The sequence below is a fragment of the Phoenix dactylifera genome, chromosome 10 (genome assembly GCF_051530095.1).
Source record: "Phoenix dactylifera cultivar Ajwa chromosome 10, Ajwa_hap1_PhDact_Kaust_v1.1, whole genome shotgun sequence".
NCBI lineage: Eukaryota > Viridiplantae > Streptophyta > Magnoliopsida > Arecales > Arecaceae > Phoenix > Phoenix dactylifera.
Genome location: NC_143199.1, coordinates 27,471,673 through 27,487,709, shown reverse-complemented (window position 1 = coordinate 27,487,709; position 16,037 = coordinate 27,471,673). Strand labels below are relative to the sequence as shown.

The following is a 16,037-nucleotide window of genomic DNA, read 5'->3' as shown; positions in this document are numbered from 1 at the left end:
AAGAAAGATGGATGGCGGACATCTTTTGGATTAAAGAACTTTAAGTGATTGGATAGAATTGCAAATCTTTTGTGATCCTAGCTTTTGTGAATCAAACTTCCTTAACTTTAAATGATGGAGCACTAGACCTTCCGACTCAAGAGCGAGGGCGACCGAGACTCGGCGTTGGCCAACAGCCCGCGGCTAGTGACAGACCAGCTACCAGCCATAAAGAGGTAGGTGTCGGATTTTGTGCCCGGCAACAACTTGGTTAATCGACCGGGTGGTGGTGTGGATCCTCTCTATCTTTATTGTGTCCGGATCATCCATAGTACATGTTTTGAATCGTACCATTCTTGTTGGCCGCCCGTCATCCTATCACAATAAATGAGGTTGTCAAAAAATTTGGATTACGTGCTATACATGACACATTGTTTTTGAATATTCAATAGCTATCCATTCGATGATCAAATGCTGTGCTGGCTATCAAGAGGTATACAGCTCTATACGGTGCAAAACATGCACCGCATCATTAGCATTGAATGTTTGATAATCATCCATTCGATGATCTAATGATATGATGGCTATCAAGAGATTTACAGCTTTATACGGTGCAAAACATGCACCGCATCATGGAGGATCCCCACCCTCAACTTTTTATCCTTGCCGTCCGGGAATAAAAGGGATAACATCTTCCATCATCCGATTGACTGTATACCTACGTTCCAATTGCCTGCCAAAAAAAAAAAAAAGCCTTCTCCGTGTACAGAAGAGGCCAGCTCATGCCAGATCGAGCCCTCGACTCATCTCTCTTATTATCCCCGTCGTGGCGTCTACCTAACCGTCACTTTTTGTATTTCTCCAACGAGCTCCTTGGGAACCGATCAATAGACAACGCAACGCCACGCTCCTAAAACAGCCTAAAAAAACCCCAACTTGTACATCCGGTAACATGGTTTCACTTTTCCTATAGAGTGCTATGATCTTAAAAAAAAAGAGCCTGCATGACTAATGGGTTCCTTTGCGGGGCTTCTTCTAGGTCTCTGAACAAATTTTTATGGGGAATTTGCTTCGCGGTCCAAATTTTGACCCCTGTATAATGAATAGTCCCTGTTGACTGTGCATTTAATAAGCGGTCCAAAGACATATCAAATCTCAAAAGGAGACCAAAATACCCCTGACCTGTTTCCTCTTCCGTCGTTCCTCGTATGCATGTCTTCATTTGAACGAGCCCTATTCAAAGTCCCTCAATTCCAGCCCTCGTTCGTCCCCAATCTTCGTATCCTAATCCTCTCTTCCGACGGAAAGAATTCCATAAAAATCTCGCCCGATTCCGCTTGATTTGAACGCCTCGGTTTCGAACCCTAGAACTGCAAATCACTTCCCAACGGTACTCGATCTTCCTCTTTTCCCCTGTTTAGCCGTTCCCCTTTTGGAAAAGTAGAACCCTTCCGATCCGATTCTGAGGAGCAAGGAGATTATTTTCTGTCCCCTTCGAACCGACTTCGCCCTGTTCGTTTGTAGCGGAAGCTTAGGCGGAAGCAAGGAGATATTTTCTGCATTCCTTCAACAGGTTTGTCACCGCATACTTTCTCGAATAATGTATTGAACACGGACGTGATATGCAGTATTGTACGGCATTCCAGGTAGTTGTTGGAATGGTCCAGTGGTTTTGCGGGATTAATGGACAGAGAGGTTGTGGTAGCACATTTGAGAAATTTGTTGTGGAAAATTTCTTCCATTCCGTGCTAATTGTTTACTTTGTTTTAGTTTTTAGGATGATTTATTTTTTGTTGATATTATCAAAAACATAATTTGTAACTATATTTGTGATGCAGAAATCTAAGATGGCCCCAAAGCAGAGTATCGGCCAAAAATCCTCTGTTGGCCCGAGTACTATGGTTAATGGAAGATGTTATTTCAACCACTTTGTAAATTTTATGGTCACCCTAATCCCATTCATGTCTGATGAACAGAAGGAAAGAATACGTGGCACTCCATTTGGGCACATGCTAGGTCTACCGTATATAAAACAGAGTAGGCCTGTCTTGGACACATTGCTCTCCCTTTGGGATAATGTTGAGGAGGGTTTTTGGTTTGGTAGGGTTATAGTGCCTTTTGTAGGGACTGATTTCGCACTAATCCTTGGTTTGAGTGCGACGGGTGATGAGGTGCAACTGCATAGGAAGGGGAGGGTTACGTGTGACCTCATCAACCGGTTTTTTGATGGTGACCACCAGAAAGCCAGTAGAGATGCAATTAAAAGTAGATTACAATTCCTTGTCGGTAAGAGCAGTCGACAAGATGTGGAGGATTTTACAAAATTATGGGTTCTTTATCTTTTTGGGACCATCCTCTTCCCAACCGTACGCTACTATGTCCCTAAGACATTATGTTCATATGTCGATGATTTAGACCGCTTAGGTTCGTATAGTTGGGGTCTTGCCGTTTTCTCTTTTCTTCGGCAGCAAATACCTAGTCTAGCCGATAGTGTGAAGACTAGGAACGTCACAGGCAAAGGGGTTGGTAGATACATGGATGGCTGCACGGTCGCCTTGGTGGTAAGCATCATAAGATGTTTTTTTTAAATTTCATTGTTACGATATATATATTTAGATGTAATTTGATGTTTACAATAATGAATGGCAGGTATGGGCTGTTGAGCATGCTAACAGCATTGCTGGAAGGCACCGGCCACCATTCATGTATCCACGTCTCGTACGCTGGAACAACACCCCATTTCCCCGCAGGGTGGACGTGATTGCGGATGTTATGAAAAATTTAAAACGATTTGAGGTTTGAATGTTGAATTCTTACATTGGAAATATTTTAACTTGTACGTTAATTTAACTGTTCGAATGCTTTAGGTTATTGAGAAGTTAGAACCAAGAGAGGAGGAGTTGCACCTTCTCTCAGCTGGAAGGCCACAATTACGTGTGCCTGATGAGAGGCGTACGGAGACAGAACATCAACAATCCGTGCACGACGGAACTCAGGTATTAGCAGCTTACTGTGACATAGCATTTACAAACACAAATATATGCACTTTTGAATTGGCATGCACTTTTCACTTGTCGGCATATAGTTCAAGTCTGCACACATTGATGTATGCCTACAGTTTGTTCAATTCATACAAGCTAATTCATTATTGTGTTGTTTTAGATTCCGTCATCCAGCCAAAGTGATCGACATCCACTGCGGGAAATTCACACACGTATCACAGTGCTTGAGACGTGTTTGGTACAACATGGTTTTAGTTTAGCAGACCCTCATCCTATTGGGGATGTTGAGAATACCCGCATAGAACAGCTCAATAAGAGGGTGTCGACAATAGAGAAGGTCCTACGAGATAAGGGCCTTCTGGTTGATGACAAACCTGGTGGGCATGCTACTGTTCCTCCTGAGGTAAGCATGCTTCCTCTGTATAAGGTCTGACAAGTTAACTACCAGTTCTAGTATGAATCGACTTGCTTGATTTAAACAACCTCTTCCTTGGTTACGTGAAGGAGCATACTACAGTTGATCCACCTATTCACGACGATGCTCTTCATAAAGATCATATGCAGCATAGTGCTGATTCGGTGGAGGTATGTAATTTTTTGGTACGTAGTGTTCGCAGTTTTGAGAATGGTAGTATAAATTGTCTTGAAATGCATTTTCAAATCAGGTTATTTCGTCCACTGATGCTGAAGCTAAGAAGAAACAGAGAGCTCCCAGGTCATATGTGTCCTCCTTATGCAAGCGCGTGAAGCTGGGAGCACGCGAGCGCAAGCCATCGGAGAAAGCGAAGGCCATATCAGACCAGCCAAAGACCTATAAAAGGGCTAAAAAAAGGGTCAAAGTTGCCGAAAAAGGTGAGGTTTGTACGGGAATTACTATTGTGTCCGAGGATTCGCCCGCTCGGTCAACCAACATATTCGACCCACCGACAAGTTCATTAATGGAGCTCCAAAAATCAGCTCCAACATGGGAGGAAACCTCTCCCCCGGGAGCGGTATAGAATTGTTGTCTCGTCCATATGTGTTTATTTATCCATATTGAATTTGCTAAGTCTATACAGTTAAGTTGCCTAACCAAAATATCTGTCGTCACCATTTATTTAAAGTTAACGATGTTCAGAGAGTGGCACTGAAACGTAGCTTTCATGGGAAGGGGACAAGTATACTCCCTATTAGGTATGAAGAAGCTATTAAATTCTTCCTCAAAGAACATGAGTTTGGGTAAGTTAATTATATTAATTGACCGTTTTTGACAATTATCGCATTTCAAGTTTCTTAAACATAACTGTTTTATGTAGGGATATAATATGGGAGGACGAAGATCGTACCAAACCTGCATGCAGCCCTGATGCCTTAGTGCAGCTCCTGCATGACAAGGCTCTACGGAGTGACGTATGCTAACTGTGATGAACTACTACTGCAAATTGTAATTTGGTACTGAGTGCGTACTTCTTTTATTGCGTACAGGTAATCAATGTGTACTTTCGCATTTTGGAGCTTCTGCCTCGTGCCACTAATGAGATTATTGACAATCCATGTTTATATTTGCGCTGCGAGATCCAGGTTTTGAATTACTGCTCATGATGTCTCGTTCTTACATTTTTTCAATTGAAATTCAGCGTGCCATCTAAGCTGCGTCTCCTAAATTGTATGCAGGCTGCCGTGCTCCAGCATCTACCATTGGATTACCTCTCAATTACCACTGATGTTACCAAAAGAATCATAGAGGCATTGCTGCCCAGTATTCAAACATGGCTTCGGGAATTCAGATGTGCCGATCTTCAAAAGTGTAGATATCTCTTCATTCCGATGAATACGGGATGGCATTGGTATCTACTTTCTCTGGACTTGAAGGACCAGCGTTTCGAATGCTACAACTCCTTGTGGAGTTTCGACGTTGGGGAGGACGCTGTTAGATATGTTGGTATCACTTGTGAAACCTAATATTACTGAGAACCTTCTTTAGCAGGCGTATGTTCTTAAAATTTTGCATTCTTCACATTATTACAGGCTTCTTTTGTGAGATCGTGGCTAAACGACGTTGTCGGATTTCGTATCCCAGAATTAGCATATTCTGAAATTCGACAATGTGCACAACAACGAAATGATAGTGTTGACTGCGGGGCATACATGCTTATGTTTGCAGAGGGACTTACCCGAGGCAGCACGAGACCATTAAAGGAAGAATTGAAGGATCCGTCTTTATACAGGAGCTGGGCTGCAGGGAGTATTCTATTGCATTCCGGGAGCGTTGCCAGCGTTAGGTTTAGGTCAATGTACCCTGGGAAGACTTGTATAGAGAAATCGTAGACTACGTGTTGTATCACATGAATGCAAATTAGTTGTAAAACTTGATTGTAAATGTGTTATAAAGGATGTTTGTCCAACTGTAATTTTCTTGTTCTCTGTAATAAAACATTTTCAGACATAATATCATTATTCCGTGCAAAGTCCTTATGTATTGGCAATTTTTCCAACTCCCTGTCATGCTCATCGCTTAAACGAAAAGTCTACGGTGACTTATTAAACTGAGCCACCTAAAAATTGATTTATACAGTACGAGTTTATCGTAACAATATCATCCTGCACAATAGTAACAATGATATGCAACAACTTTGGTGGTTTCATAAAGCGTGTCGGAGTTTGAGAAACTGTCGCCTAACATTCATGTGGTTGAATCCTAAATTCAGAGGTCGACACTGGCACACCACGAGTCGAGTCTGGCACAGCATCCTAAATTCAGAGGTCGACATTTGTTCGCGACGAGTCAAGCTAACTCACCAGCCACTCTTAAGGGATGCAAACCTGAATGTCCGGAGGTCGACTCTGGCACACCAGCCACTCTCTGTGTTGGCTCTGTGCCACTTAAGGGGTCGACTCGCCATTCACTGGAGTCGACTCCCTTAGACTGGAGTCGACCCCAGCACACCAGGCACTCTTAAGGGTCGACTCCCTTATGTCCAGAGGTCGACTCCAGTCTGCCTGAGGTCGACACTTAGGCTCTGGCTAACTTTGGGTGCTCTCTGTCTTGCCTCTGTGCTACTTAAGGGGTCGACTCGCCATTCACTGGAGTCGACTCCCTTAGACTGGAGTCGACCCCAGCACACCAGGCACTCTTAAGGGTCGACTCCCTTATGTCCAGAGGTCGACTCCAGTCTGCCTGAGGTCGACACTTAGGCTCTGGCTGTTTTTGGGTGCTCTCTGTCTTGCCTCTGTGCCACCTAAGGGGTCGACTCGCCATTCACTGGAGTCGACTCCCTTATGTCCAGAGGTCGACTCCAGTATGCCTGAGGTCGACACTTATACGTCGCTGGCTGTTTTTGGGTGCTCTCTGTCTTGGCTCTGTGCCACATAAGGGGTCGACTCTCCATTCACTGGGGTCGACTCCCTTAATCTAGTTAACATTTATTTCTTTCCCCTTTTTTAGCAATCTTCTGGATGTTACGAATACACAATTACCATAGAATCAAAATATCATTATACAAGCCATGTTGGTCAAAAATAGAACATTTCATTGCAATTGTTGACATTACATAAATATATTACAATGAGTCTCCTCGAGACCTATTAAACTCTTGCAGACAAAATAACCTTAGTTTCTACGAAAAGAAGAAATCATGGGGCAGTGAAACTCGAAGAAGCTCTTGGCAGTCTCCCCATTACAAGACCCAGAACTTCTGAAACTTTCTGCAGAATGGCTGCAACTTCAGAGTTGGACTGGAGATAGGACTTGTTGAGGTCAGCTAAAGTCTAATTGATCTTATGAAGTGATTGTAGAAGTTTGTCGCATACATCCTGTGCATTTTCATTCAGATTCTCCATGTCCTTTCTGACAGATTGTTGAAGCTTTTTGGTCTCCTCTTCTATGTCCACAAATCTTTGGTACTGTCCTTGAAGAAGACATCGAAGACTGACCATTTCCGCCCTCATTTCAGCGACCAATTCACACACGGTTGCATTGGAAGGTACCAAGTCTGTACAAGCAACATCTCTAGAATTTCTTAGCTCTTGCACGATATCATCCCTTAGTGCTCTGAACTGCTCAGCACTAAGTCTAACTTCAGTGGGCTGCTGAGTTTGGGCAATTGGTTCTTCAGTGGGAGGATGAAATGATTCTTCATTTTCGACAGGTCGCTGCTCTTCTCTATGGCACGCACTGCTCTTCCCTTCATCTTTTCTTATCCACTGACCATCTTTCTTACGAAAACCCATTCGATGTAGCGACCGGTCATTGTAAGTATCCCAATGACCAAGAGTTGTAGATGGTTCCCCTTCAGTATTTACACCGAACTCCTCGAAGACTAAGGTTAAGAGCATTCCATATGGCAAGGATGCCCTAGCTCTAGAGGCAGACTCTACCATGTGTCTAATAATCAGGTGAGGTAAACTAAGGGGGCTACCGTTCAGAATGTGGAAGATAACAAGAATATCTCTTTCGGACACAAAATCAAACCTACCTGTTTTCGGAAAGAGGATTCGGCTAACAATATGATGTAATAGTCGATTTTCCACACTAAGTCGGTTGGCCGAAATTTGCTCAAGTGGACTAACATTTTCTGTGCCAAGAAGATATTGAATGCCCAACACTCTATTTTCTAAAAAATCTTCGGTTGAACCAGAGGTTGGGATGTTGACAAGACTCCCTAGGGTTTCCGGGTTTAGCAGAATTGGGGTTTCCTTTACCACACTTTCAATGGTAGCAATTCCGGTTTTGAGATTGGCATAGAAATGGCGAACAAGGTTCGGGTACGTCGGAATGTCAAGGGAACATAGGGTTTCCCAACCCATGGCTTTCAGCTTCAGACCTATGGTAAAACCCTGGGCTTCTAAGAAGTCGAAATCTATTTTCCTACCGAGAGAAACACGACGAGTCACCAAGGGTACTTGCCTAGGAGGAGATGGAGCATGCGGACGAGGAGGAGGAACGTCGTTTCTTGCCTTGGACCTTCGCTCGGTTGCTTCCGGAACATTACTTCTCTTCTTTGAAGGCCGCACGACCTGCTTCCTCGGCATGGCGACGGATGGATGATAGATAGAGAGGAGGGAAGTAAGGAATTGGACGAACGAAGAGACGCAAGGAGCACGGGAAGGGAACTTAGGTCGACTCCACGAAAATAGAAGGGAAGAGGGAGTCGATTGACCTCAGGTTTTATTTCCTTATTGGAGTTACGGGTCGACCTCAGGCAAGAAGATATCGACTCCTACGAAATGGACTCGACGCCATCTTGATGAGAGGGTCGACTCGTAGCTTGGCTGCGTACACAGGCGCTATTTGGAATACTCTGAGAGAGTTATGGGGTCGACTCCAAATATCAGTCGGGTCGACTCAATCGTAATAACTGTGTTCCCAGAGAAGCTAACTGTGTTTCCAGACAAGCTAACTGTGTTCCCAGACACTCCATAACTGTGTTCCCAGAGAAGCTAACTGTGTTCCCAGACAAGCTAACTGTGTTCCCAGACAGAATGCTAACTGTGTTCCCAGAGAAGATAACTGTGTTCCCAGACAAGCTAACTGTGTTCCCAGAAACAAGCTAACTGTAGAAGCTAACTGTGTTCCCAGAGAAGCTAACTGTGTTCCCAGAGAAGCTAACTGTGTTCCCAGAAACAAGCTAACTGTATAAGCTAACTGTGTTCCCAGAGAAGCTAACTGTGTTCCCAGACAGAATGCTAACTGTGTTCCCAGAGAAGCTAACTGTGTTCCCAGACAAGCTAACTGTGTTTCCAGAAACAAGCTAACTGTGTTCCCAGAGAAGCTAACTGTGTTTCCAGACAAGCTAACTGTGTTCCCAGACAGAATGCTAACTGTGTTCCCAGAGAAGCTAACTGTGTTCCCAGACAAGCTAACTGTGTTCCCAGAAACAAGCTAACTGTACAAGCTAACTGTGTTCCCAGAGAAGCTAACTGTGTTCCCAGAGAAGCTAACTGTGTTCCCAGACAGCAAGCTAACTGTGTTCCCAGGCAAGCTAACTGTGTTCCCAGACAAGCTAACTGTGTTTCCAGACACTCCATAACTGTGTTCCCAGAGAAGCTAACTGTGTTCCCAGACAAGCTAACTGTGTTCCCAGACAGAATGCTAACTGTGTTCCCAGAGAAGATAACTGTGTTCCCAGACAAGCTAACTGTGTTCCCAGAAACAAGCTAACTGTAGAAGCTAACTGTGTTCCCAGAGAAGCTAACTGTGTTCCCAGAGAAGCTAACTGTGTTCCCAGAAACAAGCTAACTGTACAAGCTAACTGTGTTCCCAGAGAAGCTAACTGTGTTCCCAGAGAAGCTAACTGTGTTCCCAGACAGAATGCTAACTGTGTTCCCAGAGAAGCTAACTGTGTTCCCAGACAAGCTAACTGTGTTCCCAGAAACAAGCTAACTGTGTTCCCAGAGAAGCTAACTGTGTTTCCAGACAAGCTAACTGTGTTCTCAGACAGAATGCTAATTGTGTTCCCAGAGAAGCTAACTGTGTTCCCAGACAAGCTAACTGTGTTCCCAGAAACAAGCTAACTGTACAAGCTAACTGTGTTCCCAGAGAAGCTAACTGTGTTCCCAGAGAAGCTAACTGTGTTCCCAGACAGCAAGCTAACTGTGTTCCCAGGCAAGCTAACTGTGTTCCCAGACAAGCTAACTGTGTTCCCAGACAAGCTAACTGTGTTCTCAGAGTTTTGAGTCGACCTCACCGAGTTTTGAGTCGACCTCCGTGCAGTGGGAGTCGACTCCGGTGAAAGACGAGTCGACTCCTTAGGTGGCACGGAGCAAAGACATACATGCTAACTGTGTTCCCAGAGAAGCTAACTGTGTTTCCAGAAACAAGCTAACTGTGTTCCCAGAGAAGCTAACTGTGTTCCCAGAAACAAGCTAACTGTGTTCCCAGAGAAGCTAACTGTGTTCCCAGACAAGCTAACTGTGTTCCCAGACAGAATGCTAACTGTGTTCCCAGAGAAGCTAACTGTGTTCCCAGACAAGCTAACTGTGTTCCCAGAAACAAGCTAACTGTACATGCTAACTGTGTTCCCAGAGAAGCTAACTGTGTTCCCAGACAAGCTAACTGTGTTCCCAGAACCGCAAGCTAACTGTGTTCCCAGAGAAGCTAACTGTGTTCCTAGACAGAATGCTAACTGTGTTCCCAGACAAGCTAACTGTGTTCCCAGACAGCAAGCTAACTGTGTTCCCAGGCAAGCTAACTGTGTTCCCAGACAAGCTAACTGTGTTCCCAGACAAGCTAACTGTGTTCTCAGAGTTTTGAGTCGACCTCACCGAGTTTTGAGTCGACCTCCGTGCAGTGGGAGTCGACTCCGGTGAAAGACGAGTCGACTCCTTAGGTGGCACGGAGCAAAGACATACATGCTAACTGTGTTCCCAGAGAAGCTAACTGTGTTCCCAGAAACAAGCTAACTGTGTTCCCAGAGAAGCTAACTGTGTTCCCAGAAACAAGCTAACTGTGTTCCCAGACAAGCTAACTGTGTTCCCAGACAGAATGCTAACTGTGTTCCCAGAGAAGCTAACTGTGTTCCCAGAGAAGCTAACTGTGTTCCCAGAAACAAGCTAACTGTACAAGCTAACTGTGTTCCCAGAGAAGCTAACTGTGTTCCCAGAACCGCAAGCTAACTGTGTTCCCAGAGAAGCTAACTGTGTTCCCAGACAAGCTAACTGTGTTCCCAGACACTCCATAACTGTGTTCCCAGAGAAGCTAACTGTGTTTCCAGACAAGCTAACTGTGTTCCCAGAACCGCAAGCTAACTGTGTTCCCAGAGAAGCTAACTGTGTTCCCAGACAGAATGCTAACTGTGTTCCCAGACAGCAAGCTAACTGTGTTCCCAGACAAGCTAACTGTGTTCCCAGACAGAATGCTAACTGTGTTCCCAGAGAAGCTAACTGTGTTCCCAGAGAAGCTAACTGTGTTCCCAGAAACAAGCTAACTGTACAAGCTAACTGTGTTCCCAGAGAAGCTAACTGTGTTCCCAGACAAGCTAACTGTGTTCCTAGACAAGCTAACTGTGTTCTCAGAAACAAGCTAACTGTACAAGCTAACTGTGTTCCCAGAGAAGCTAACTGTGTTCCCAGAGAAGCTAACTGTGTTCCCAGACAGCAAGCTAACTGTGTTCCCAGGCAAGCTAACTGTGTTCCCAGACAAGCTAACTGTGTTCTCAGAGTTTTGAGTCGACCTCACCGAGTTTTGAGTCGACCTCCGTGCAGTGGGAGTCGACTCCGGTGAAAGACGAGTCGACTCCTTAGGTGGCACGGAGCAAAGACATACATGCTAACTGTGTTCCCAGAGAAGCTAACTGTGTTCCCAGAAACAAGCTAACTGTGTTCCCAGAGAAGCTAACTGTGTTCCCAGAAACAAGCTAACTGTGTTCCCAGAGAAGCTAACTGTGTTCCCAGACAAGCTAACTGTGTTCCCAGATAGAATGCTAACTGTGTTCCCAGAGAAGCTAACTGTGTTCCCAGACAAGCTAACTGTGTTCCCAGAAACAAGCTAACTGTACAAGCTAACTGTGTTCCCAGAGAAGCTAACTGTGTTCCCAGAACCGCAAGCTAACTGTGTTCCCAGAGAAGTTAACTGTGTTCCCAGACAAGCTAACTGTGTTCCCAGACACTCCATAACTGTGTTCCCAGAGAAGCTAACTGTGTTCCCAGACAAGCTAACTGTGTTCCCAGAACCGCAAGCTAACTGTGTTCCCAGAGAAGCTAACTGTGTTCCCAGACAGAATGCTAACTGTGTTCCCAGACAGCAAGCTAACTGTGTTCCCAGACAAGCTAACTGTGTTCTCAGAGTTTTGAGTCGACCTCACCGAGATTTGAGTCGACCTCCGTGCAGTGGGAGTCGACTCCGGTGAAAGACGAGTCGACTCCTTAGGTGGCACAGAGCAAAGACAGAGAGCAGCCGAAATAAGGGAAGCCTAAGTGTCGACCTCACCGATTTTTGAGTCGACCTCCTTGCAGTGGGAGTCGACTCCGGTGACGGACGAGTCGACTCCTTAGCTGGCACAGAGCAAAGACAGAGAGCAGCCGAATTAAGGGAAGCCTAAGTGTCGACCTCACCGAGTTTTGAGTCGACCTCCTTGCAGTGGGAGTCGACTCCGGTGACGGACGAGTCGACTCCTTAGCTGGCACAGAGCAAAGACAGAGAGCAGCCGAATTAAGGGAAGCCTAAGTGTCGACCTCACCGAGTTTTGAGTCGACCTCCTTGCAGTGGGAGTCGACTCCGGTGAAAAGCGAGTCGACTCCTTAGCTGGCACAGAGCAAAGACAGAGAGCAGCCAAAATAAGCGAAGCCTAAGTGTCGACCTCACGGAGTTCTGAGTCAACCCTAGGGCAGTTCGAGTCGACCCCAGTGAAAAGCGAGTCGCCCCGTTAAGTGGGACAGAACAAAGACAGAGAGTGGACCTTAGCTCAGCCAAGCCTAAGAGTCGACCTCTTTTCCTACCGAGTCGATATCGGGACAGATCGAGTTGACTCCAATATTTTCGGAGTCGACTCGTTAAGAGTCTCAAATTAGGCAAAGTCGAAGGGAAGCCGGAAAACGGGATTTTAGGTGTCAATATAAATTTTTCCACGCCATATTCAACTATTGTAATTGTCAGAGCTGACGTCGAATGCTATGCCAACCGTTGATTAACTGTGTATCATTACATGTTTGTAACAATTTTTTAACTGCATTCCGGTTTGAAGTAACTGAATTAAAATCTAACAAAAAATCAACATATACAATTCAGTTTGCACTTCATTAACATCAATACAAGAGTTTTGTTCTTAATATGCTGTGACTAACATGAAAATACATTGCAGGTATCTCGATACATTCTTCATAATGTCCATATTCTTTACTTGATGACCTCATTACAAGTCCTTCTATTGTGCCCAACCTTCCCACATCGTCCACATCTCATTTCACGTACTGACTCCACTTGCGAAGGTCTTCTCTTCTTTTTAGGCCTGCCAGGACGTGTCTTTCTTATAGGGGGTAGAATGTGGATCTCTTCAGAGGCACTTTGGGGTTTCTCCATGTCAGGAATTGGACTGATTGCTTCGGCATATGTTACTCTATACAATTCAGCTTGGAAGCAATTGTCGGTGAATTGGTATAGTGATCTGCCGTCCTTCTCGATGCATGCACAAGCATGCTTACATGGCATGCGGAAGATTCGCCACTCGCCACAAGAGCAGCTACACATATGCAGGTCAACTTTGCATGAGTAGTTGGTATCCTTTACATCATATATCATTATGTTGGACGTAAATACAGCTAATCTCCGACCATCTTCCGCATTTTTTTGCAACACTTTCTCCGCATCAGGACAAAGTTGAGATTGAATGCTATATCCTCGATTACGCCGTTGATGCATCATCTGCATTATTTGGATCCTTATATGGTCAACCATCTGAGGCACAGGGAGATGACGAGCCTCCAGGACCCAACTATTAAAAGACTCTGCCACATTCGATGTCATGATGCCCCAGCGTGGACCTGGAAATACAGCATTCGCCCAATGCTCCGGCTTTGCATGTAGGAGAAAGGTGGTAGCACCAGGGGCTTCTGATGTAAGCTTTGCAATTAGCTTTCGGAATACAGTAAGCCTTGGTGTATAGGCAGCAGCATTTAGTAAATCAATGAGCCTCTTTCTCTCAGCTGCACGATAATGGACAAGGACCTGCATTGATAATTAAAATCAAATATACCACATGCTACATTACTTAGATACTTTGTAGTTTAAATTATTCATAATATGACGATGCAAACCTGATTCTTGAAGTTTTCTTTCACATGACGTATACAATATGAGTGGTAAGAATCAGGAAAGTACTTAGGCACGGATTTAATAATACCCTGATGTCTATCCGTCATAAATGTGAACTGTTGACCACTATACTCAGTACAACTATGAATAGCTTCTTTCAGAAACCGGCAAAACCATTCCCAATTTTCATCACATTCTATATCTACAACACCATAAGCTATAGGAAACATATCATCATTTCCATCTTTGGAAGTGGCTCCAAGCAATACACCTCCATCCTTATGCTTTATAAATGTGCCATCCATAAAAATCAGAGGACGACATCCTTTTATGAAACCCATTAGTAAAGCATGAAAACAAATGAATAGACGTCTGAATCGACCATCAATTGTTTCGTACTCTGCAATGCTGCCGGGGTTGGTCTGACGAATGGCATCGCAATACCAGCGAATCCGTTCATAAGATAGCCGGCTGTTACCATAAAGATCCATCATGGCCACCTCCTTACCACGCCAAGCTTGATGATACGGCAATTCAACACCATATTGTCGTCGAATATCCTTTACAATATCACTCGGCTTATATAACGGCATATCTTGAAGTTGATCTTTAACAATTTTGGAAACCCAACGTTTTGAAGCCTTTGGATGAGACCGCACTTGCAATCCTCCTCCACATGTGTGGTTACAGTGCATTTTTTTAATTGCAAACTTTTCACCATTCCCAAGGCGAGAAGCATGAATACGCCATTCGCAACCTTCATAAACACATTCTACAGTAACTCGATCACGATCGTTCTTCACGAAGACAAAATCCCTGCAAATTGCAATGCAATAGTTGCGAATGGTGTCACGTAGAGTTTCCACATTCATGAACTCCTGACCAACACCCTCTATACTATTTTTCCAATCATCCAACGAATGTTTTTTACTTGCTTCCTCTTCAATTGCGGCTCTTGTTTCTTCAACAACTTGACCAAAATTACTTGAGCTACCCTTCGAAAAATTTTTCCCTCTCGAACTGATTTCAGCACAATGCGATGAGCCACTGTTCATACAATAGGATAAACATTATTTTAGCAAACTTACTAAAATCCGTTGCACAAAACAATATTTAAAAAAGGGAATACCTCTCAATTACCACAGCAGCACCTTCGATCAAGGTTGGAGAATGAGTAACAACCATCTCGATCACCTTGGCATTTAAGTTGACGTGTATTTCATGCATGTTACGAACATCCTTATCGCTCATGAGCGTAACAAGCATTTTAGACTTGTTTGGAATATAAAACTTAACTTCTATCATTGTAGAAGATAAATGTCTCCACCTTTCAACTATTTCCTTAAAAATTTGATCAAGAATTGTGTCTTTTGAGATGGAAATAATCACAGCTTCACTACCATAAGAACAAATGGCCATAAAAAACAGAGCTACCAGTGTCTTCCGAAGCCATGACAATGGAAAAAAGAGGAGGCAATGAACAGATAATTCCGAATTGCAAACAGATTTAGGAATATAGTGGAGCAGAGTCTCACTACACAGAGAAAGAGGGACTATCAGCGTTCTCTCAAACAGGGAACCGGTAAAGAGTAAGATGTAGTCTCAACGTTTTTAGGTCAACACAAAGGCTCGACATGCTCTCTCCCTATCCATCTAGCATCCATCCTAATGGGTGCTTGTCTCTTCCCAGACCAAACAATCTCCATTGGCAAAGACAAAACAGAGAAGAACGGAGACATAACGCATACCCTGTTGCGGCCTATTTTTACACCTTTTTTCCGTCTCAAAATCTTCCTCGAAAGCCATCTTCGGTAAACACATTCCGTGGGATCACCAGGGGCATCCACGCTTAAGGGCTGCAAGTCGGATTTTTACTTCGGAGCATCTTCGGTACACAAAAACAGAGTGTTTCCGGTTCCAAAACAGAACGCGGTACTTATTTTTTTCCCGCTTCCGGTAGCCTGGGGGGTACTTAAGTAACCTGGGGGCACTTTGGGTACTATATTTTAAAGCAAACAGTAACTTAGGGACCGGGAATTAAAGATCCATGAAGCGGTGGACCGGAAGTTTGTTTTTGGGTCAACCGGGACCTCTTGTTCCAGCGGGGTCTTTTGAGGGACGGGAAAGTAATTTCCCGAATTTTTATTCCGACCATTTACCCACACATGCGCTCCCCAGAACAGCGAACAGCTTTTCCTCCGATAAGAACTCACGGCCCAAACTTGAGTCTTTCCGCTAGTGCCCTGCGAATATCACCAATCACCTTATGCCACGTGGCAGACTGAATCCAGTTTCCCATCCATGTCAAGCCAAATGTTCTGCTTTGTTTA

At 44.4% G+C, this 16,037-nt stretch overlaps 2 protein-coding genes across 2 annotated transcripts; one reads left to right on the top strand and one right to left on the bottom strand.

Moving 5' to 3' along the window:
• Window positions 1-4,226: 4,226 nt before the first annotated feature.
• On the top strand, window positions 4,227-5,559 carry LOC149752749 (uncharacterized). The gene is made up of 4 exons (XM_089925990.1): window positions 4,227-4,370; window positions 4,446-4,541; window positions 4,635-4,898; window positions 4,989-5,559. The coding sequence occupies exons 3-4, from the start codon at window positions 4,788-4,790 to the stop codon at window positions 5,286-5,288; spliced, it is 411 nt and encodes a 136-aa protein (XP_089782116.1). The 5' UTR covers window positions 4,227-4,370; window positions 4,446-4,541; window positions 4,635-4,787; the 3' UTR covers window positions 5,289-5,559.
• A 7,233-nt stretch (window positions 5,560-12,792) lies between these two features.
• LOC149752748 (uncharacterized) lies at window positions 12,793-15,126 on the bottom strand. Its single transcript, XM_089925722.1, has 3 exons — window positions 14,837-15,126; window positions 13,710-14,754; window positions 12,793-13,620 (listed from the first exon to the last, which is right to left on the bottom strand). Exons 1-3 carry the CDS (start codon window positions 15,124-15,126, stop codon window positions 12,793-12,795), a joined length of 2,163 nt encoding a protein of 720 aa, XP_089781848.1.
• Between the last annotated feature and the right edge of the window lie 911 nt (window positions 15,127-16,037).

Coding starts and splice junctions, on each gene's coding strand:
- LOC149752749 (XM_089925990.1), top strand. CDS start 4,788: ATGAATACGGGATGGCATTGGTATCTACTTTCTCTGGACTTGAAGGAC. Junction 4,899..4,988: donor GGGAGGACGCTGTTAGATAT/GTTGGTATCACT, acceptor ACATTATTACAG/GCTTCTTTTGTGAGATCGTG.
- LOC149752748 (XM_089925722.1), bottom strand. CDS start 15,126: ATGGCCATTTGTTCTTATGGTAGTGAAGCTGTGATTATTTCCATCTCA. Junction 14,755..14,836: donor GCTGCTGTGGTAATTGAGAG/GTATTCCCTTTT, acceptor TTGTATGAACAG/TGGCTCATCGCATTGTGCTG. Junction 13,621..13,709: donor AAGAAAACTTCAAGAATCAG/GTTTGCATCGTC, acceptor TTATCAATGCAG/GTCCTTGTCCATTATCGTGC.